The sequence below is a fragment of the Vulpes lagopus genome, chromosome 15, assembly GCF_018345385.1.
Source record: "Vulpes lagopus strain Blue_001 chromosome 15, ASM1834538v1, whole genome shotgun sequence".
In the NCBI taxonomy this organism is placed as follows: Eukaryota; Metazoa; Chordata; class Mammalia; order Carnivora; family Canidae; genus Vulpes; species Vulpes lagopus.
Window position 1 is genome coordinate 27,736,305 of NC_054838.1, and position 17,070 is coordinate 27,753,374.

General features: G+C 56.7%; 2 protein-coding genes and 1 long non-coding RNA gene across 6 annotated transcripts in view; 1 reads left to right on the plus strand and 2 right to left on the minus strand.

Annotated features, from left to right (window-relative positions):
- The window catches only part of LOC121476182 (guanylate cyclase D-like), a 101,528-nt gene extending 100,198 nt beyond the window's left edge, over positions 1–1,330 (minus strand). The window contains exons 1-2 of the mRNA XM_041729909.1: positions 1,245–1,330; positions 617–1,149 (exon numbers count right to left, since the gene is read on the minus strand). Coding sequence (XP_041585843.1) covers positions 617–1,149; positions 1,245–1,330 — 619 coding nt within the window. The remainder of the gene's footprint in view (positions 1–616; positions 1,150–1,244) is intronic.
- TSKU (tsukushi, small leucine rich proteoglycan) lies at positions 1,018–14,606 on the plus strand. Of its 3 annotated transcripts, none has more exons than XM_041730182.1 (2): positions 1,018–1,096; positions 12,064–14,606. In XM_041730182.1, exon 2 carries the CDS (start codon positions 12,072–12,074, stop codon positions 13,143–13,145), a length of 1,074 nt encoding a protein of 357 aa, XP_041586116.1. In that variant the 5' UTR covers positions 1,018–1,096; positions 12,064–12,071; the 3' UTR covers positions 13,146–14,606. The 3 variants fall into 3 exon arrangements, with proteins under 3 accessions (XP_041586116.1, XP_041586119.1, XP_041586118.1); XM_041730185.1 differs by lacking the exon at positions 1,018–1,096 and adding an exon at positions 1,123–1,812; XM_041730184.1 differs by lacking the exon at positions 1,018–1,096 and adding an exon at positions 8,081–11,944.
- Positions 3,167–17,037, minus strand: LOC121476307. 2 transcript variants are annotated; one of them, XR_005983905.1, is made up of 3 exons: positions 16,869–17,037; positions 7,924–8,053; positions 3,167–4,956 (listed from the first exon to the last, which is right to left on the minus strand). It is a non-coding gene; the product is annotated as an uncharacterized LOC121476307 (long non-coding RNA). The 2 variants fall into 2 exon arrangements; XR_005983906.1 differs by having other exon boundaries at positions 7,924–8,137.
- Between the last annotated feature and the right edge of the window lie 33 nt (positions 17,038–17,070).

The following is a 17,070-nucleotide window of genomic DNA, read 5'->3' on the forward strand; positions in this document are numbered from 1 at the left end:
CCTCAACCTCACATAGGGAATGCACCGATCAGGCAATTTCTCTTTCTCTCTTAATCCTCGTTTTTAAGAGATTTTTTGTTTATGTCTTCCTGACCTTATAACCACTTTAAAGAGGAGTGAAGAGAGGATGAGCTACAGAGGGAGGAATAAGTGGTGCCTAGTCACACACGCAGTTTCCCTTCTTAGAAATCCAACAAGGGGGGGATCCCTGGGTGGCAGCGGTTTGGCGCCTGCCTTTGGCCCAGGGCGCGATCCTGGAGACCTGGGATCGAGTCCCACGTCGGGCTCCTTGCATGGAGCCTGCTTCTCTCTCTCTCTCTCTGTGTGACTATCATAAATAAATAAAAACTTTAAAAAAAGAAATCCAACCAGAAGTCCACAGTTCCCTTCGGAAAAACTAAGTGGCCGCTTTCCCCTGTCCTGTCCTGGTAGTTTTTCTGCCTGGCCCGGGCCCCTCGGCGGCCTCGTGCTTCAGCCAGTCTTTCTCTGTTTCAGATTCCCGGGCAACTCCTCACTCAAAAAAAAAAAAAAAAAAAAAAAAAAAAAAACGAGAGGGATGAACTCCAGAGGAGGGAACCCTCGCCCACCGATCGCTTCCTCACCGACGTCCCCCCACCCTCCTTCCCTCGCGCGCACACGCACTCGCGCGACCTCCAGATGTTCCCGACCGCGCGGCCATCTGCTGGGTGGCTCAGGCGCTCCGGGGGAGGGGCAGGGATCCCCGCTGGTTGCAGGAAGCCGGGAGCCCGGCCGACTGGAGTGGGCGGGAGCTGCGTGCGCACTTTTGAGACGCTCCCTGGGGTGGAACCCGAGCTGGCTCCGGCGCCGGCTCCCGCTCCGCGGGCGGGCGTGCGGGGGGCGGGGCGGGCGCGCGCCGGGAAAGCCGGCACTTTGGCGACACTCCCTAGATCGTCGGGCGGCGGGCCCGAGCCGCCGCTGGGCGCCGGACGGGCGGGGGGGTTCCCGGCGGCGGGCGGCGGGCGGCGGGCGGGGGCCGGGGGGCGGGCCGCGCCGCGCCGAGAAAAGCGCCGGCCGAGGGCCCGCGGCCGGGCCGCCTGGGTGAGCGCGCCGAGGCGGCTGCGGCTGCGGCTTCCAGGTGGGTGCTCGACCCCGACCTCGCGGCCCCATCCGGGCCGGCGGCGCCGAAGTCTGGGGGCGGGCCCCGGGCCCCTCAACTTTCCCAGGACCGGGGCGCGGGCAGCGGCTGCGGGGCGCCAGGGCTCGGCCGGGGTAGGGGCGCGTACCGAGGGGAGCGGGCTGCCGGGAGACAAAGGCTCTGGGCGCGCGCTGGGGGCCGGCGCCTCCGGGGTCTTTGTGCGGACACGTGCATCCCGCGTTTGTGGGTCTTTGTAGCTTTGGACCCGGGGACGTGCCTCTGCCTGCGCCTTTGTGTGGCGGTTTGGTGCCGTGTCCACGCCTTGTGGGCCCGCGTTCGGTGGTGGGTGTGGGTGGGCGCGTCGCGTGTCCGCGTACGTGGTGGTGCCTGTCGACGTGTCTGGGCTGATGTCCGTGGAGTGTGTGCGCGCCCCGAGCCAGACGCCGCCCCGGCTCCTCGCTCCCCTGCGGTCCACCCGGGCCCCGACTTGACTTCAAACTTTTCTCCTGGTTCCTCCGGCAACAGCCCCGTCCCGCTCCCGCCGCAGCCCGGGCAGGGGCGCTGGCAGCCCTCTCCCTCCTGCACCTCCTGGGGCCCTTAGAGCGCGAGGGGATGGGGCGGGGTCGGGGGGGGTCAGCCGCGCTTGGGGACTCGCCCAGGCCAGGGCTGGGCGGAGCGTGCCCGACACCCCAGCCCAGCCAGCCGGGAGCGGAGAGGTAAGCGGACCGTCCTGGGCCCCGGGGGGGGGGGGGGGGGGGAGGCGGGAGAGGAGACGGCAGCTGTGCTGCTCGCCCCGCACTTCTCGGAGGGAGTGTATGTGACCGAGGGAGACGTGTCTGCCCGGCGAGAGGCCGGCCCCAGCCCCCGGCTGCTCCGCTTTGAGATCTGCTCTTGGCCGGCGTCCCGCCCCCGGGGGGCGGGGGTAGGAGGTGGGGGCGGGGGCGGGGGTGGGGGCCAGCCCTCGGCTCCGGTAGGTGACGAGGCGTCGGCTTCTGGGATCCCCGCACCTACTGGTTCCCAGTGGGTCGGCCACGGGCCCACAGACCTGCTCAGGGCGAGTTGCTCAGCCTCTGGGAGTCGCAGTCCCCCTGCCCTGGATGCGGGGCGAAAGAACTCCGCTTGCAGGCGGGGTAACCCGCGCTGCGGGATTCGGCCCCACACTTGGCCGGGACGAGGAGGTGACTCAGGAACTTCTCCAGCCCTTCCTGACAGCTCTACCCTTCAGATAAGTCCAGACTTGTGGAGCCGAGGTCTGACCCGAGAGGGAGCTCTCAGAGATGGGAGTCTTTTGGGCCTTTGATCCTGGGTCACGGAGATAGCCCCAACACCTTCCTTTCCCTGCCCCCTCACCCCGCCCCAGTCTTTAACCTAGAATTGTGCGGATGCTGCAGATGTGAAGGAGGGGCAAAAGCCATTCACCTGGAAAGGAGGCAACCCCTGGCGCTTTCCTTTCAAACCACAGCTTTGAAGTTAGGGAGGGATGAAGTGAGGTGGGCCAGGAGCCCCTGCAGCCCAGGAAGGAAGGATGGAATGCAGCTGCAGAGGCAGGTCCCGGGAATATGCCAGGAGGCGGGAAGTGTCTCCCAGGGAGGGAGCAGCACTATATGGCTCAGTGTATTCTGATCACAGTACTGAGGTGGTCAGCATTGCAGACTGTAAGATGCAAGGTGTGTGGTGGGGTGGGGTGGGGATTGGAATTCAGCTGGGAGGGAAGAGAGGGACCAAATAGGAGGGCCTTAAATGCCAGGTCTAGGAGCCAGGATTTGAACCTGCAGGTGGTAGAGAGCTGCTGGAGGGTCTAAGCAGGCATAATAGGGTAGGATTGGTCATTCTAGGAAAACTTCCTCTGGCTTGTGGGCTGTGCTGGAGACTGGGAGACCAATCTGCAGGCAGAGCTGAGCCAAAACCTAGATTTTATTCCCACTCTGTCACTTCCTAGCTCTGTGACCTTGGGCAAGTAACTTTACCTCGGATTCTCGGTCTTCTTATCCTTCAAATGTGAGCAGAGTAATTCCTGTCTCACCACCAATCTGTTGTGAATGTTAAATAGGATGGTGACTTACATGTGCTAACAATATGAGACGAGGTTTGTAGTCTGCCTTACATTGTTGGAGTGCACTGACAATAGAAGGCAGAGCAGGGATCCCTGGGTGGCTCCGCGGTTGAGCACCTACCTTCGGCCCAGGGTGTGATCCTGGAGTCCCAGGATCAAGAACCACATTGGGCTCCCTGCATGGAGCCTGCTTCTCCCTCTGCTTCTCTCTCTGCCTCTCTCTGTCTCTCATGAATAAATAAAAAATCTAAAAAAAAAAAAAAAAAAAAAAGGCAGAGCAAGCTTCACCTGTAGTCCTAGCCATGAGAGCCCAGGGGGACAAAGCCCAGGTGCATGGTAGACAAAGAAAAGAGCATCTCTGTCCTCTTCATCAGAGGGAATAACCGATGCAAAGGCGTGATAGGCTCCTAGTCTGGCAAGCTCTCTATGCAGGATAGGTTTTAAGTGGGAGCAGGGGTGAGGTCCTGTTCTTCTGTTGGGATTGTACTCTAGCACACAGTAAGGCTGACAATCAGAGGCAGAGGCCCAGGAATAAAGCTGTTGTAACAGTCCAGGCCAGGAGGCCTCCTGAGCCCAACCTGGGCAGGGGGAGGTAACTGCCTGGCTTGGTGGGGGAAGAAGTGGAGACCGTGACCATCTACTCAGGTGTGGCTGCTGATTCTTTCTGTCACAGGTGACACACCTGCTTCAGCCTGCTTTGGCTTCTGCAACCTTTCCAGACCCCTTCCCAATTCCCTGATAGATCCAGGTCAGCCAGCATTTGTAGCCCAGGCAGGGCCCTGGATGGTGCATTAGGAGAGAATCCAAGGCTTCTGGGTACATTTTGGATTCTTTAAGCTCTGCCCCTGCCTTATCTTTGACCTTCTGTTGTCTCAGCTCCTTTTTCTTTCCTGGCCCCTGAAAGCAGCCATTGGGGGGCAGGAACCCACATGCAGTGAGCACCAATGCGTGCCAGCCCTGGGACTAAGTCTTCATTTTACCTTGTGTAATCATCCCAGTGACCTGCTGGGAGCAATACTAGAATTCTCACCATGTTACAAATGAAAGCTTAAAAAAACAAAAAACAAAAAACAAATGAAAGCTTAGACTCAGGGGTGAGGGCACAGGTAAGCCTCCTAGCAGGGAGGCACTCTGGGGTCAGAGCCCAGTCTGCCTGGCTGCAAAACCCATTCCTCTGCCCCAGACTGCCTCCCCGTGACTCCACACAGGCTGCCTTTCACAGCAGAGAAAACAGTTTTGGGAGTCTTGCCCATTTCCCTGTAGAACATCCTCCTCGGGCAAGGTTGCTGGGCCCACCTGCACCAGGGATAATGTCATAGAGGAGGCCAGGCACTGGGAGTCAGAATACCTGGATCCTGAGTCCAGCCTCTGTCCTCACTGGCTGCATGACTCTGGATAGATCACCAAACTTCTCTGGGTCTCTTCACATAGCTGTAGGATAGATACAGTACCGTCTATTCTGCTGATCTTGCAGGGTGACCGAACAGGTCATAGTTGAGGCATTGGAAAGGTTCAGAGGTGTTCTTTGGTGAAGTAGTATTTTAATGCCTGGTACATCTTCATGTAGTACCTGCTTTATGCCAGTTCCAGTGCTTAGCTACAAGGATATAAAAACCAATCTGACCCCATCCTTGCTCACAGGAGGACAGACTGGTAAACATAATCATAGTCCAGCACGATCAACTGTAGCCGTTGCCCATGCGGGCCCATTTGTAAGTTGAGTCACAGTGGTGTGAGGGATTTGGAGCTCAGACATCTGGGTTTGAGACCTGGTTCCTCTACTACGCCACTGAATAATGCCAGCCGTCTGCAAAATAGAGTAATCCCCATGGTCAAAGACTGTGATGAGGCAGAGAGGAGGTGGTGATGTAGAAGTGCGTGGTGAGCTGACGTGTTTGTACAGATGTGTGGCATTAGCAATTCTGCTGGGAGAGCCAGTCCTCAAGGCTCCAGGAGTTTGGCCCTGAAATTCTTTCTGCCTTGCGTTTCCAGAGCTGACTTAAGTGGTTGGCTGGGCGGGGCGGGGAGGGGAGATAGTGGGTGGTGATGTTGGGGCATGGAGCGGATGTTAATGGAATTTCCACCTGGGGGAAATTGGCATCAGCTGGAGTGAGCTCTTGGCCGAGGGAGCAGGGTGGGAGGCAGCTCAGCATTAAGCAGTCTCAGGTGGGTGCTAGGGCCCTGGTCCAGCCCAAGGCTCAGCCTCCCACCCACCTCATTCCCATGCCAGGGGCTCCCCCTTGAAGTTGTCGTGAGAAGCTGGCAAATCTTTGGCTCAGAAATGCTGTGGTGTGGCACCAGGAGCAGGCACCTGGGGCCTTAGACAGGCCTAAGCCAGAACCCCGAGTTCTAGATAGATCTCAGAGAAGGAGGAGGGAGTTTGGGGCCTGGCCAGCCGACACCAGCACACTGCCTGGAGAATGTTACTATAAGCAGTCACAGACCTGCCGGGGTGCCTGGCACTGCGCTGGGTACTTGGGAAGGGAAAAACCTAAGAAGAATAACACGGCCATTGCCTTCTGGAAGCTTAATAAATCATCAGCATCATTGACTACCACACATCGAGCACTTAACATGAGGCAGACGTTGAGCCTAGTGTTTCACACACCATCCCATGAAGCTTTGGCCAGCCCTGTGTTGTTGTCCCTTTTGAGAACACTGAGACCCAACAAGGTTGACACTTGCCTAAGGCAAGGAAGTACGGGGCTGGATTTACACCTGGGTCTGAGTCCAGCAGTTAATCCTGAATTACTGGCCTGTTCATTCATCCAACAGTGTTTGCCATGGCCTCCAGGCCTGGCTCTGTCCCCAGAAGGGGGAAGGGGTGAACAGGTGAAGAAGGCAGAGTCACTGCCCCAAGCCGCTCACACTTCAAGCCAGGAGACAGGCAGGTAAATAACGGTAGAGAATGTCGTCAGTATGCATCCAAAGGAGGCACGTGGATGGTGGGAGAGGCCGGAGTGGGAGAGGTGGCTCCGGGGCCTGAGTCGGACAGAACAGGTTTTGTTCTGCTGGCAGGGCCGGGGCAGGCCAGGTGGATGCGGGTGCTGCCGGCAGCAGTCAGGCATCGGAACCCGGGTCCTGGGCCCTGCTCTGCCATTTCCTTGTTGTCACTACCCCCTCGGTTACTCTTACTCGTGCTCTCTGGGGGACCTTGCAGTTCCCCACTCGGAATTCTCTGAGTTGGAGGAAGTGCAAGCAAGGGCAAAGAGTTCTGCAGAGCTCACCACCGTAGGTTCACATTAAGATAGGGGCTCAGCTCGGGGAGGGAGGGCTGTGAGGACAGCCTGCAGGTGCCTCTGTGCCACAGTGAACTTGATTTCTGGAGGTAGAAGAAGTTGGGAGGTTTTTGAGAAGGGGAGTGAGGTAACCAAAGCTGTCCTGGAGGCTCTCCTAGCAGGGCCTGGGGTGTCACGGTAGGGAGACGTTCCCGGGGTCTGCCAGTAAATAGCCACACGATTTAGTCTCTTGACCTCACAGGGCCATCAGCAAACTTCCCTTAGAGTCACAGTGGTTCCATCAAGGAATAACTCCTGGCCCCTGCCCAGAGGACCTTATGCTATGCCCCCCAAACCCAGGGTGGGCAGGTTGTAAAGTCTGTGTGTTCTGTAACCAGGCTGATCAGGGTCTTTTATCTGCAGGTTGGGGTTTGGAAAAGCACGGCTACATCTTGGGCCAAAGATCCCTTTCCTCCCTTGCCTTCGATGATGGCCACCTGTCTGCCTTTCCCTTTCTTCCCGGGGTAGATCACAGGGTCCCAGAGGGAGGCAGAGTCTGTACTGTTACATAGGTGAGAGAACTGAGGCCCAAAGAAATAAAACTCTGAGGGTCACACAATGGGGGTACACCCAGCACTAGAGGCCAAGGCAGGTGTTAGTGACCCTGTCCTGGGTTGCCCTTCTGTCCCCACTGCTGGTCTGTAAGCCTTGTGAGGTCTGGTACCCCCACCCTCACCCCACATACACCTCACATGGCCTCACACAGCACCTGTACTTAAGAGAGATTGAGTAAATGCTTCTGGCACAAACTGAACTCCTGAGATGCTGGAGCTGCACTGTCTGGGCAAAACCAGAGGAGCTGAGACTCCAAGAGGAGAGGGGATGTGTCCATAGATGTGGACAGGCCAGGCGGGTGCTTGTCACCATGCACAGTTGTCCTGTTGCCTCCCCTTCAGCCCCCGGAGAGTGGATGGGGAAGGGGATGGGGAGGGGCTCCCGGGGGGCTCCTACCACACAGCCTAGGAGAGGCATAAGCACTCTCAGTGGCTCATCCATCAGGTCCTGGCACTGTGGTCTCTGGTCCTCACAGCAACTCCTGGAGGAAGGGGTTGTCTCCATCTTAGGTGAGGAAACTGGCTGAGAGGAAGTCACTTCCCAGAGTTGCCCAGTTAGGCATGTGACTCCTGTTCCCAGCATCGTAGGTCCTTCAGATCAGGGAATTGATCCCAGGATGACAGTTCTCATCAACCCTGATCAGTGGGTAGAGGCCTCCTAGAGCACCACGTCAGGAAAAGCTCTGAGGCCCAGTGCGGTTCCCTAGGAGGCAGTGCTGTGATTGAGCAGTGACCTCCACAGTGTGGTATGGCTGTAGGTAGGATCAAAAGACATCATCTTTCCATCATGTGGCCTCCACCTCCCTGGAGCCTCATTTCTCTATGGGAATATTCAGCTTCCAAGTCTCATCTTCACAACCGTTCCCTCCGAAGCTGATGGGACCACCATTACCAGTCCAAATTCAGTCTAAGGAACTGGTCCGGACTGGTAAAGTGACTCACCTGGTCTTCACTGCAAGTTAGCGTCCAAGGTTTCTGGCTCTCTGAAGATCTTTCCTCTTCACGGAGCTGAGGCTGGTGGTTTCTATCCAGGGGAACTCACATTGCTCATCCCTTCTCCGATCCAGCAGCCCTGTTGAAAAACAGTATGCCTCCCAGGAAAGAACTGCTCTCCCAGAGGGTGCCGATAAGAGCTTTGACATGTTTCAAACGTGTGCTGAAGGAAGGAGGAAGAGAGATGGGTCAGGCCCACCTGCTGCCCCCACCACACACCTGCTCCCTATCCGTGGAGGAAGACAGGGTGGTCCACACTGCAGTCTCCCCATGTGCTCAGAATCCTGCCAGGTGCCTAACTGTCACCATTTTATTTCATCTCCGTGACAGTCCTGTGAAGTAGCTATTTACCTCTCCATTTTACAGATGGAGAGACTGAGACTCCGAGATCATGGCTAGCCAAGATCAGAGAAAGAGATGGCCATGGTCTTTGAGGAGGCTTCATTAGTGTGTTTCTCAGTGTGGTTTATATATATTTCCACCATAAGAGAGGAAATAGGGGGAGAAAAAGAGATTATGACATGTTTAAATATCTCGAAGTTCTACGATCTAAAGAAAAACTACTGTTGGGTGGATATATTTTCTTCTAGACTTTCCAGAATTAGGATTTGGGTTGGTTGTTTTTCTTTTTTTTTAAATGGATAGTTATAATTTTCCTAGACATGCAATTTATCCTTATGATACCTAGCATTATGGCATCAGCCCCCTCTATGAGGCCGCCGACTTTTCTGAGCACGATTTTTATGGACTCCGTAAGATGCCCAGGAGGCTTCAGCAGCCATCCTGAGTGGGCTGGGAAACCCTAGCCCAGAATCAGGAGACCAGAGCCTGAACATGGGCTGCCACCACCTTGCCAGGGGGCCATGGAAAATCATCCCACAGTGGGCTACAGCCTCCTCGTCACTAAGGTGCCAGGCTGCATATCCCACACTATAGCCTTCGTGGCAGCAAATGAGCAAAGGCCTTTTATGAACTATAAAGAGCTATAAAGGTGAGAATTTTCCTTATCTTCCCTCAGTCTACCCCTGAGAAAGTTCCACCTTTCCCTTGGCTCCTGAGCCTTTGGCTAAGGGCATGGAGCCACAGTGCCAGGCCCTAGCATCTCTGAGACACTCCTATAAAGGCACCCCTCCTGATGTTACCCCAGGAGGGACGTCCTCTGCTCAGGACAGGGACCCTGACTCTCAGACACTGGCCCACGCCTCCACAGTGGTAAGGCATCTCAGGGATTTCTCCTTTCTCTTGACTGCCTGGGACCATCTCCAACCCCCCACCCCACCCCACCGCACCCCCCGAGAGACCTCAGGGCTCTGCTGCGAGCTCACGAAAGCCCCCCTGCTCCCCCAGAGCCACTGAGTATTAAAGACCATGGCGCCTCCCTCCTCCTTTCCCAGCAAAGTACGGAAGCGTGCGTTCCACTTGAACCAGTTGTGAGGTTACTGCAGCCTGGTACAGTTCCAGTCTCTGCCCACCTCCCCTGTGTCATCCTCCATGTCCTCTAAAACAGACACCAGCTGACCTCCAGGAGTAGCTGCAGACGTGGGGGAGAATGCGAGTCCAGCCCTAGCCCGTCGTCACCGGCTCCAACCACCTGCCACTGGGAATGTCCAGGCCTGGCACAGAACAGGGGCCCCGGCCGAGGTGGCCGCTGTGCAGGGCTGGGCACGGGCCTCGTCCAGGGTGCTCCAGGAACAGGCACAAGCACAGGTACACAGGTGGGCCTCCACCTGCACTACTGCCCCCTTTACAAAGTCAGCTGCCCTATCTCCAGTGGCTTGGTATGACCATCTTGCACTGGTGCACAGCTCTTCACAGTTTGCATTGCCCTTTGGTGGGAGTTGAGTCACGTCATGTGAAGAGGGCAGGGCAGGAATTATTGCCTTGTAGTGCAGAGGACAGGTGGAGGCCTGGGAGGGCGACGAGAAGCCCCTGCTCTAGAGGAGAGGGCTTGGGCTGTGTTCGGGCTGCGGGTTACATAAGCAGGAGCTCACGAGGGGGCCATCTGGCATTTAATAAGCACATTGTATAATCACCTTTGGGAACCAAAGGGTAATCTCAGGGCTTTTGTGTGTGTGCTGTGTTTGTTTAAACCCCAGGAAGGTGGGTATGGGCAGATGGCTTTGGCAGGGAAGGTGGGGCTCTGGGTAGTAATGAGCCCCTGTGGTGAGAAGTTCAACCAGCAGAACAAAGGGGGCTTGGAGTAACTCAATATTTTTCTTTTGGTTCCAGACATTGGAACACTCTGTCCTGTCTCAGTTGGGACCAAGTCCAGGATGCACCTGGGCCAGGTTTAATCCTCAAATTGAACTCTACAAAAGAAAGGGGTGGGAGAGGAGAGGCCCACATGAAGGGGGGGCAGAGAGAAGAGCCCCACTTCTCGCTGCTCCCTGTAGAGCCAGAGTGCAGATCAGATAGCTGCCCCTTTAAAGTTTCATGTAGGGCCAGTAATGCTATCCAGCTGCTCCCTCCCCGAGGGCCAGTGGGAGGGATAGGGGGGATGTCAGGGGAGACTGGGCAGGGGGGCAGGGCCACCCCAAATGAAGAGACCTGCTGGGGAGAGGCTAGGTGCCATCTGTCCCCTGGGTGGAGTGGACACTGTGTAGCAGGAGGAGGCAGCCACAGACTTTGTGGTAGGAGGCTTTTACTACTCAACCCTCCCTCATCCCCCTGCAAGCCTCTCCCTCAGCACATCTGTCCCTGGAGCTGCAGTGGGCATGAACTCAGGCTTTGGGTCACACAGACATGCGTGGGTGTGAGGAATGAATGTGACAATGTATGTGCTGGTGTCGCTGGCAGCTCCTGTTACAATTGTACAGGAGGGAAACTGAGGCCAGGAAGGGACGTGGCTTGCGTCATAGCATGTGTCAGTGGGAAAAGCGCCTCTTGGGACTATCTCCGCTGGGTACTTGACCAGTCCTGCTGGAGGAAAGCAGATGAAAAGAGGGGAATTGGGATTGAGCAGGCCTGGGTTCTAATCCTGTCCTACTTTTATTAGTTTGGGCTAAAACCCTGTTCCTCTCTGAGCCTCTAGTTCTTCATCAGTACAATGAAGGAACCAGCCCAGCTGCCTGCCCTGGGCTAAAGGAAGGGCCAAAGGGGCGTTAAGAGTGTATCAGCTGTGGGTAGGGACAGGGCAAGGGGAATGAGGCTTGGACAGGTGTCCCCAGAGCCCATCTGGAAGTCTTGACACAGGGTCCCCAGTTGGAATAAGGATCCTGCGTGGATCTAGAGGACAGGCCAGGGAGGGGGCTTAAGCCTAGGGATTCAGCTGTTGTTACCCACAAAAGGGGAAGCATGGGGACTGTTATTGAAGGCCCCCCTTGCAGGGAGAGGCTTCAGTCTCGGGGGATGGTGTGTGGGTCTCAGACATGGCTCAGCCCCTGCGAAACCATGACAGTGAGTCATGCTTCCTCTATACTCCATCTGGGTCCATCCCCCCCCCCGTACATGTGGCCGTGCATAGCTTTCTGGACCTTCTGCATCTCCGTTCTCTCTTCATGAAGTGGCAATAGAAAGAGCCGCCTTGCGGTTCCTGTAATTATGAAGGTTCAGGGGGAGTGTGTACCAGGAGGCAGGTAGCGCAGCCCCCAGCACCCAACACGTGCGGCAGGGGTGGATGGCCCCCAGCACCCTAGCCCCTCCCCGCTAGGATCTGGAGCAAGACCAGCCCATGGACCCTAGTGCATCAGGGCTGGAGAGGGAGACCAAAGACCCATCCAGTCCAGGAGATTTCCACTAGGGTTGTAAACAGGCCTGGAAGTTCCAAGTCCCACCATCACATCAGCCAGAACATGCCTGCTTTTACCTGCTAATCTTTTTTTAAGAAAGTGTTCTGCTGCTTCCAGTTTAAAATCCACCAATCTGACCTAACCCCTTCACCATACAGGTGGAGAGACCAAGGCCAGAGAGGAATGGGGACCAGGAATTACACGAGGAAGAGTGTTCCAGGCCAGGAATCCTGGGAGGATAGGTAGTGGTGGCACCTTTCAGCTGCGCCTACACAGGCCAGCTCATGTCTTTTGTGGTGGGGTAAGAACCATCTGGTATGGGGTCCCTGCTCCCGTCCCTCACCTGTGGCTCTCTTTCCAGCCCCCACCATGCTGTGGCCCCTGCTGCTGCCCCCACTGCTGTTGCTTGCTGTGAGCGGGGCCCAGACGACCAGGCCATGCTTCCCTGGATGCCAGTGCGAGGTGGAGACCTTTGGCCTCTTCGACAGCTTCAGCCTGACCCGCGTGGATTGCAGTGGCCTGGGCCCTCACATCGTGCCCGTGCCCATCCCCTTGGACACCGCCCACTTGGACCTGTCCTCCAACCGGCTGGAGACCGTGAATGAGTCGGTGCTGGCAGGGCCAGGCTATACCACGCTGGCTGGGCTGGATCTCAGCCACAACCTGCTCACCAGCATCTCACCCACCGCCTTCTCCCGCCTTCGCTACCTGGAGTCGCTTGACATCAGCCACAACGGCCTGGCAGCCCTGCCGGCGGAAAGCTTCACCAGCTCACCCCTGAGCGACGTGAATCTCAGCCACAACCGGCTCCGGGAGGTCTCAGTGTCGGCCTTCACTACCCACAGCCAGGGCCGGGCGCTGCACGTGGACCTCTCCCACAACCTCATCCACCGCCTTGTGCCCCACCCTGCGGGGGCCAGCCTGCCCACACCCACCATCCAGAGCCTGAACCTGGCCTGGAACCGGCTCCGCACCATCCCTGACCTCCGGGACCTGCCCCTGCGCTACCTGAGCCTGGATGGCAATCCCCTGGCTGCCGTGGGCCCCGGTGCCTTCAGGGGGCTGGCGGGCCTGACACACCTGTCACTAGGCAGCCTGCAAGGCCTCCCCCAGCTGGCGCCCTATGGCTTTCGTGAGTTGCAGAGTTTGCAGGTCTTGGACCTGTCAGGCAACCCTAAACTCAAGTGGGCAGGAGCTGAGGTATTCTCAGGCCTGGGCTCCCTGCAGGAGCTGGACCTGTCAGGCACGGGCCTGCTGCCTCTGCCCGAGACGCTGCTCATCCACCTGCCGGCACTGCAGAGCATCAGTGTGGGCCAGGGTATGCGGTGCCAGCGGCTGGTGCGGGAGGGCGCCTACCCCCGGCAGCCTAGCTCTAGCCCCAAGGTGGCCCTGCACTGCAGAGATGCCCGGGGATCGGCTGCTGAGCGCTCCAACACTTTGTGACGAATGGTGTAGCCTGGGGCCACAGAACAAACTGCTGCCCTGGGCTTCCTCAGGTCCTGGGTAACTTATATTTTCATGTGCCAACGCCAACGCCGGGGGTGGGGGAGACCCTGCAGGCCCGTGTGGCAGCATCCTTGGAAAAGAGCTGTGGACCCAGGGGGAGGCTTTGGACCTGGGACCAACACCCAGGAGCAAAGTCTTGCCCCCTTTGTCATCCCCCAAACCATAAGGAGAAAGTCTTTGATGCCAAACCAGACAGCAGTCCCTGCTGTCCTTCCCCACTTTGTCCCCAAAGTGCCTTCCCTCAGGCCTGGGCCAGCCTGACTTGTGACAGAAGGAGGGTGGAAGAGAGCCCCTGCTGCAGGGCTGAGGTCAGGCCCACAGCTGAGCATCCCCTCGGGCCTGCAGTCCAGTCACATGGGCAGGGGCGGCTTTTACAAGGCAGTCCCTCTCTTTGTTCTGGGCACACGAGGCCTCCTTCCTCCTTTTCTTTTTCTTTTTTTTTTTTTTTCTTCCTCCTTTTCTTTTCCTCTAGAACCTGGGTAGAACCTTCGTCATGGAAGGGACTAGAAAAAAATACCAAGTGCACCTTCTCGCAACCAAGGGGGCAGCGGAGGTCTAGAAAAGGAACATGGCTAATCTGAGGTAATGCAGCAGAGGCATGACCGGCCCCAGCACCCTGCCTCCCAGGGAGGCCCTTTTACTTTTCTGTCTTCTCTAAGTCATGCCCTCTGTCCCCTTCCCGGGCTCCCGCATCCCAGGACAGGCAAGGACCTCGGAGGTGGGACCCTGGGCCCCATAACCAGCTGTGTGGCACTGGTTAAGTCAGGTCACCGCGGAGTCTCTGGAAGCTTCAGGCAAGCCAGTTCGAGGCCTACCAGTTTCCCCACTCTGGCATGGGGTCCCCCAGTGTCAAGAATGAAAATGCATCCAGTGACCCCTGAGGTACTGCTTCGAAACCCAGGTCTTGGAAGTCAATGAAGTTCTGGAAACCCCAAGGGGCCTCCTGGGTTCAGCCTCCCACTAGCTCTGAGCCCAAGGCCCTATCTCACCCATCCATCAGGAGGCGGGTACCCCCATCAGTGTTTATGCTCCGCCCAGGTGGCATCTCAACTTCCCAGCCCTGGGCTCTTTCCTTAGTATTTGTTTTATAAAAATTGTTGCCTTTGTAATGGACTGTCACTTGGACCACCCCCATCCCCCCACCCCTGCCGGCAGGGGCTGGAAACGTGTCATTTGTAAAAGAAGGAAAACATTGCATTTGTTCACTTTTGTAATGCTGTGTCCTGGGGATGCCTTGCGGGAGGAGGTGTTGGGGGAGAAGCCAGGCATAGGTGGCCCATTGGGGCTCCGTGGGCTGGTCCCACAGAGATGCCCACAGGACAGTGAGAGCTCCATCCTCCCCCACCAGGCCCACCCTACACCTACCCGGTCCTTGATTTAATAAACACTACAAACAGTCCCTCTTTCCATCCTTGCACCCGCATCCACAGATGTGCCCTGGGTAGCCTGTTCTTCCAGAAAAGCCCAGCAACCTCACAGGATTTGAACGGTGTGCTGATATGAGGAGGAAGTCCTTCAGGAATGGGTTGCTCCTTTCACTGTGGCTTGCACCCTGTCTACCCTTCTCTCCCCTCTCCCTGCTGCCTCAAGTCCATGACCTTGTCATGGGCCCTGCCCTTCCCCCATCCCTGCCTCTCAGCTGCTCCCCACTCTATTAGACCCAGTTCCCACCTCCTCAGAAGCTTTCCCCAAGGTCCCCCTTCCCCTCCCTGATCTGAGCTCCAGCAGTACTTGGTCCTTCTTGGCATTTTGCCTGCTGTGGCACCCTAACTCCCATGTGCATACTTCCAGTCACAGGGAACTTACTTCCAGCTCCTCTGAATGGCTCTGAGGTCTATCAGTTGTCCCCTCTAACCAGCCAAGGTCTGTGGGACCATCCATCACCAACAATGACAAGTTTTTTTTCTGATATGTACTCTGTGCCAAGGGATTCATGTCCTTGGAGTGTAAGTGAGGACATACAGAAGGTACCTGACCGCAAGAGCTGCACAGGGAGCTGTGAGAGCCTTGTGATGGAATTAGGAAGGCTTCCTGGAGGAGACTGGTCCACAGAGCTGAGAAAGCCAAGTGGACCTGGACAGAGGGGGAGGACACTCAGGAGGAGGGAGTTATGGGTGAACAATAGCACAGAACCCAGAACACTCAGGCTGTGGGTAGGGCTGGGAAGCTAGCCTATTGTGTCACTTGCCACTGCCCCCCGCACACCCCCACCCAGGCTGGGCTCCAGGAGCAGGAGGCTAGCACCCATCGGTTAACATGGAAGTAGGTATCAGGACGAGACCCCAGCACTCACAGTCCTCAGACTGGTTCTCCAGCCTTCCTTCATCCCCTCTTACGAGAAAGCCTTCAAATGAAGGGGCAGGGGAGGGATCCTAGGGACTTGAACCCAGTGAGGCTGGGCCAAAGCCCTCCTGAAGAGGGGGTGGTCACGGATCAGAAGTGTCTTTACAATGGGGACAAAGCAGTGCTGAAGGCAGGATGGGGAGGCCAGGCCTCCTGCAGGAGACAAGTTCTGGGGTAGGTCACCTCTGCCCTGGGCTGCAGCTTCACGCCTGCAGCCACAGGTGAGGATGGGACCGTCACACTGGGGGGCTCCTCCTTCCCGTGCGGGCACTACCCCGCCCATCCCTCAGCCCTGGCCTCCCGCAAACCTTAGGGAGAGTCGAGGCCCCGCGGGCCAGCGGCCCTCACCTAACCCTGCGTCCACGCCCCTTCCGGAGGCTCCCGGCCTGCAGCGCCACCATGTGGCCACACATGGCCAGACGGCTCCGGTCCGAGGCGTCGCGGCGCCAGGGCCGGGGAGGCCCAAGTGGGCCTGCGCGGGTCAGGGGGCGGGGGCCAGCATCTCCATCCCCTGACCACCAGGCCTTCGCGCGGCCGCACCCTGTCCTCCTGGGATGATGGGGCCAAGAATGAAGACATTAGAATCTTACAGAATTATAGAGATGAGTACAAAGATTCCGTTTTGGGGATTCGCAGAAAAGGATTAATTAAAATCTTGGGTCTGTCTCAAACCAGCTGTGGAACTTTGGCCACATCACTTTACCTCTCTGAGCCTGGAGCATGTGGGTGAAAATATCTCCCTCCACAGGACTGTAGGCATAAATAAAGTAACGTTCATAAAGCATCAAGCACAGTACCTGGCACAAAATAGACACTCCATAAATGCTTATTCCCTGCTTCAACCACAGATTTAGGAAATAGATTACAGAATCTGGTAGTCTTAGACTCATATTTTGATAATGGACTCAGAACCGAAGAATTTGGGGCACCTAGGTGGCTCAGTCAGGTGGGTGTCCACCTTTGGCCCAGGTGGTGATCTCAGTATCCTAGGATCAAGCCCCACATTGGGCTCCCTGCTCAGTGGAGAGTGTGCTTTTCCCTTCCCTCTGCCCTTCCTCCCTGCTCATGCTCTCTCAAATAAATGAATTAAATCTTTTTTAAAAAATGACTGAAGAATTTCATAAAGATTTAGGATTGTAGAGTTGCAGAGCAATTACCCACAAGATCTTTGCTCTGTGTGCCAAACATAGAATAGGCCTTCAGTACACATCAGTTGAGTTTAGGGATGAGCAGACAACCGAGGCAGTTTGTCATCATGTCACAGGCTGGTTCACAAACATTTCCTTGCATTTCACTAATAATACAGCTGCCACTTACTAGACACGCATTCCTTGGACTTGGAGTACAGATACCACTTCCTCCTCACCACAGCTGCCCCAGGTAATATTGTCACCATACAGATGAGGGTACAGCCTGGGCCTGGCTTCATCTGATCAATTTTGAGTCATTCTTGCATGTCCTACTTCAGTGGCTGGGCCAGCTGTGCAGATTCTACATGTCAGAAAGGGCAGAGGTGCTC

What these genes read in the sequence shown, in the direction of transcription:
- TSKU (XM_041730182.1), top strand. Translation starts at nt 12,072, where the DNA reads ATGCTGTGGCCCCTGCTGCTGCCCCCACTGCTGTTGCTTGCTGTGAGC.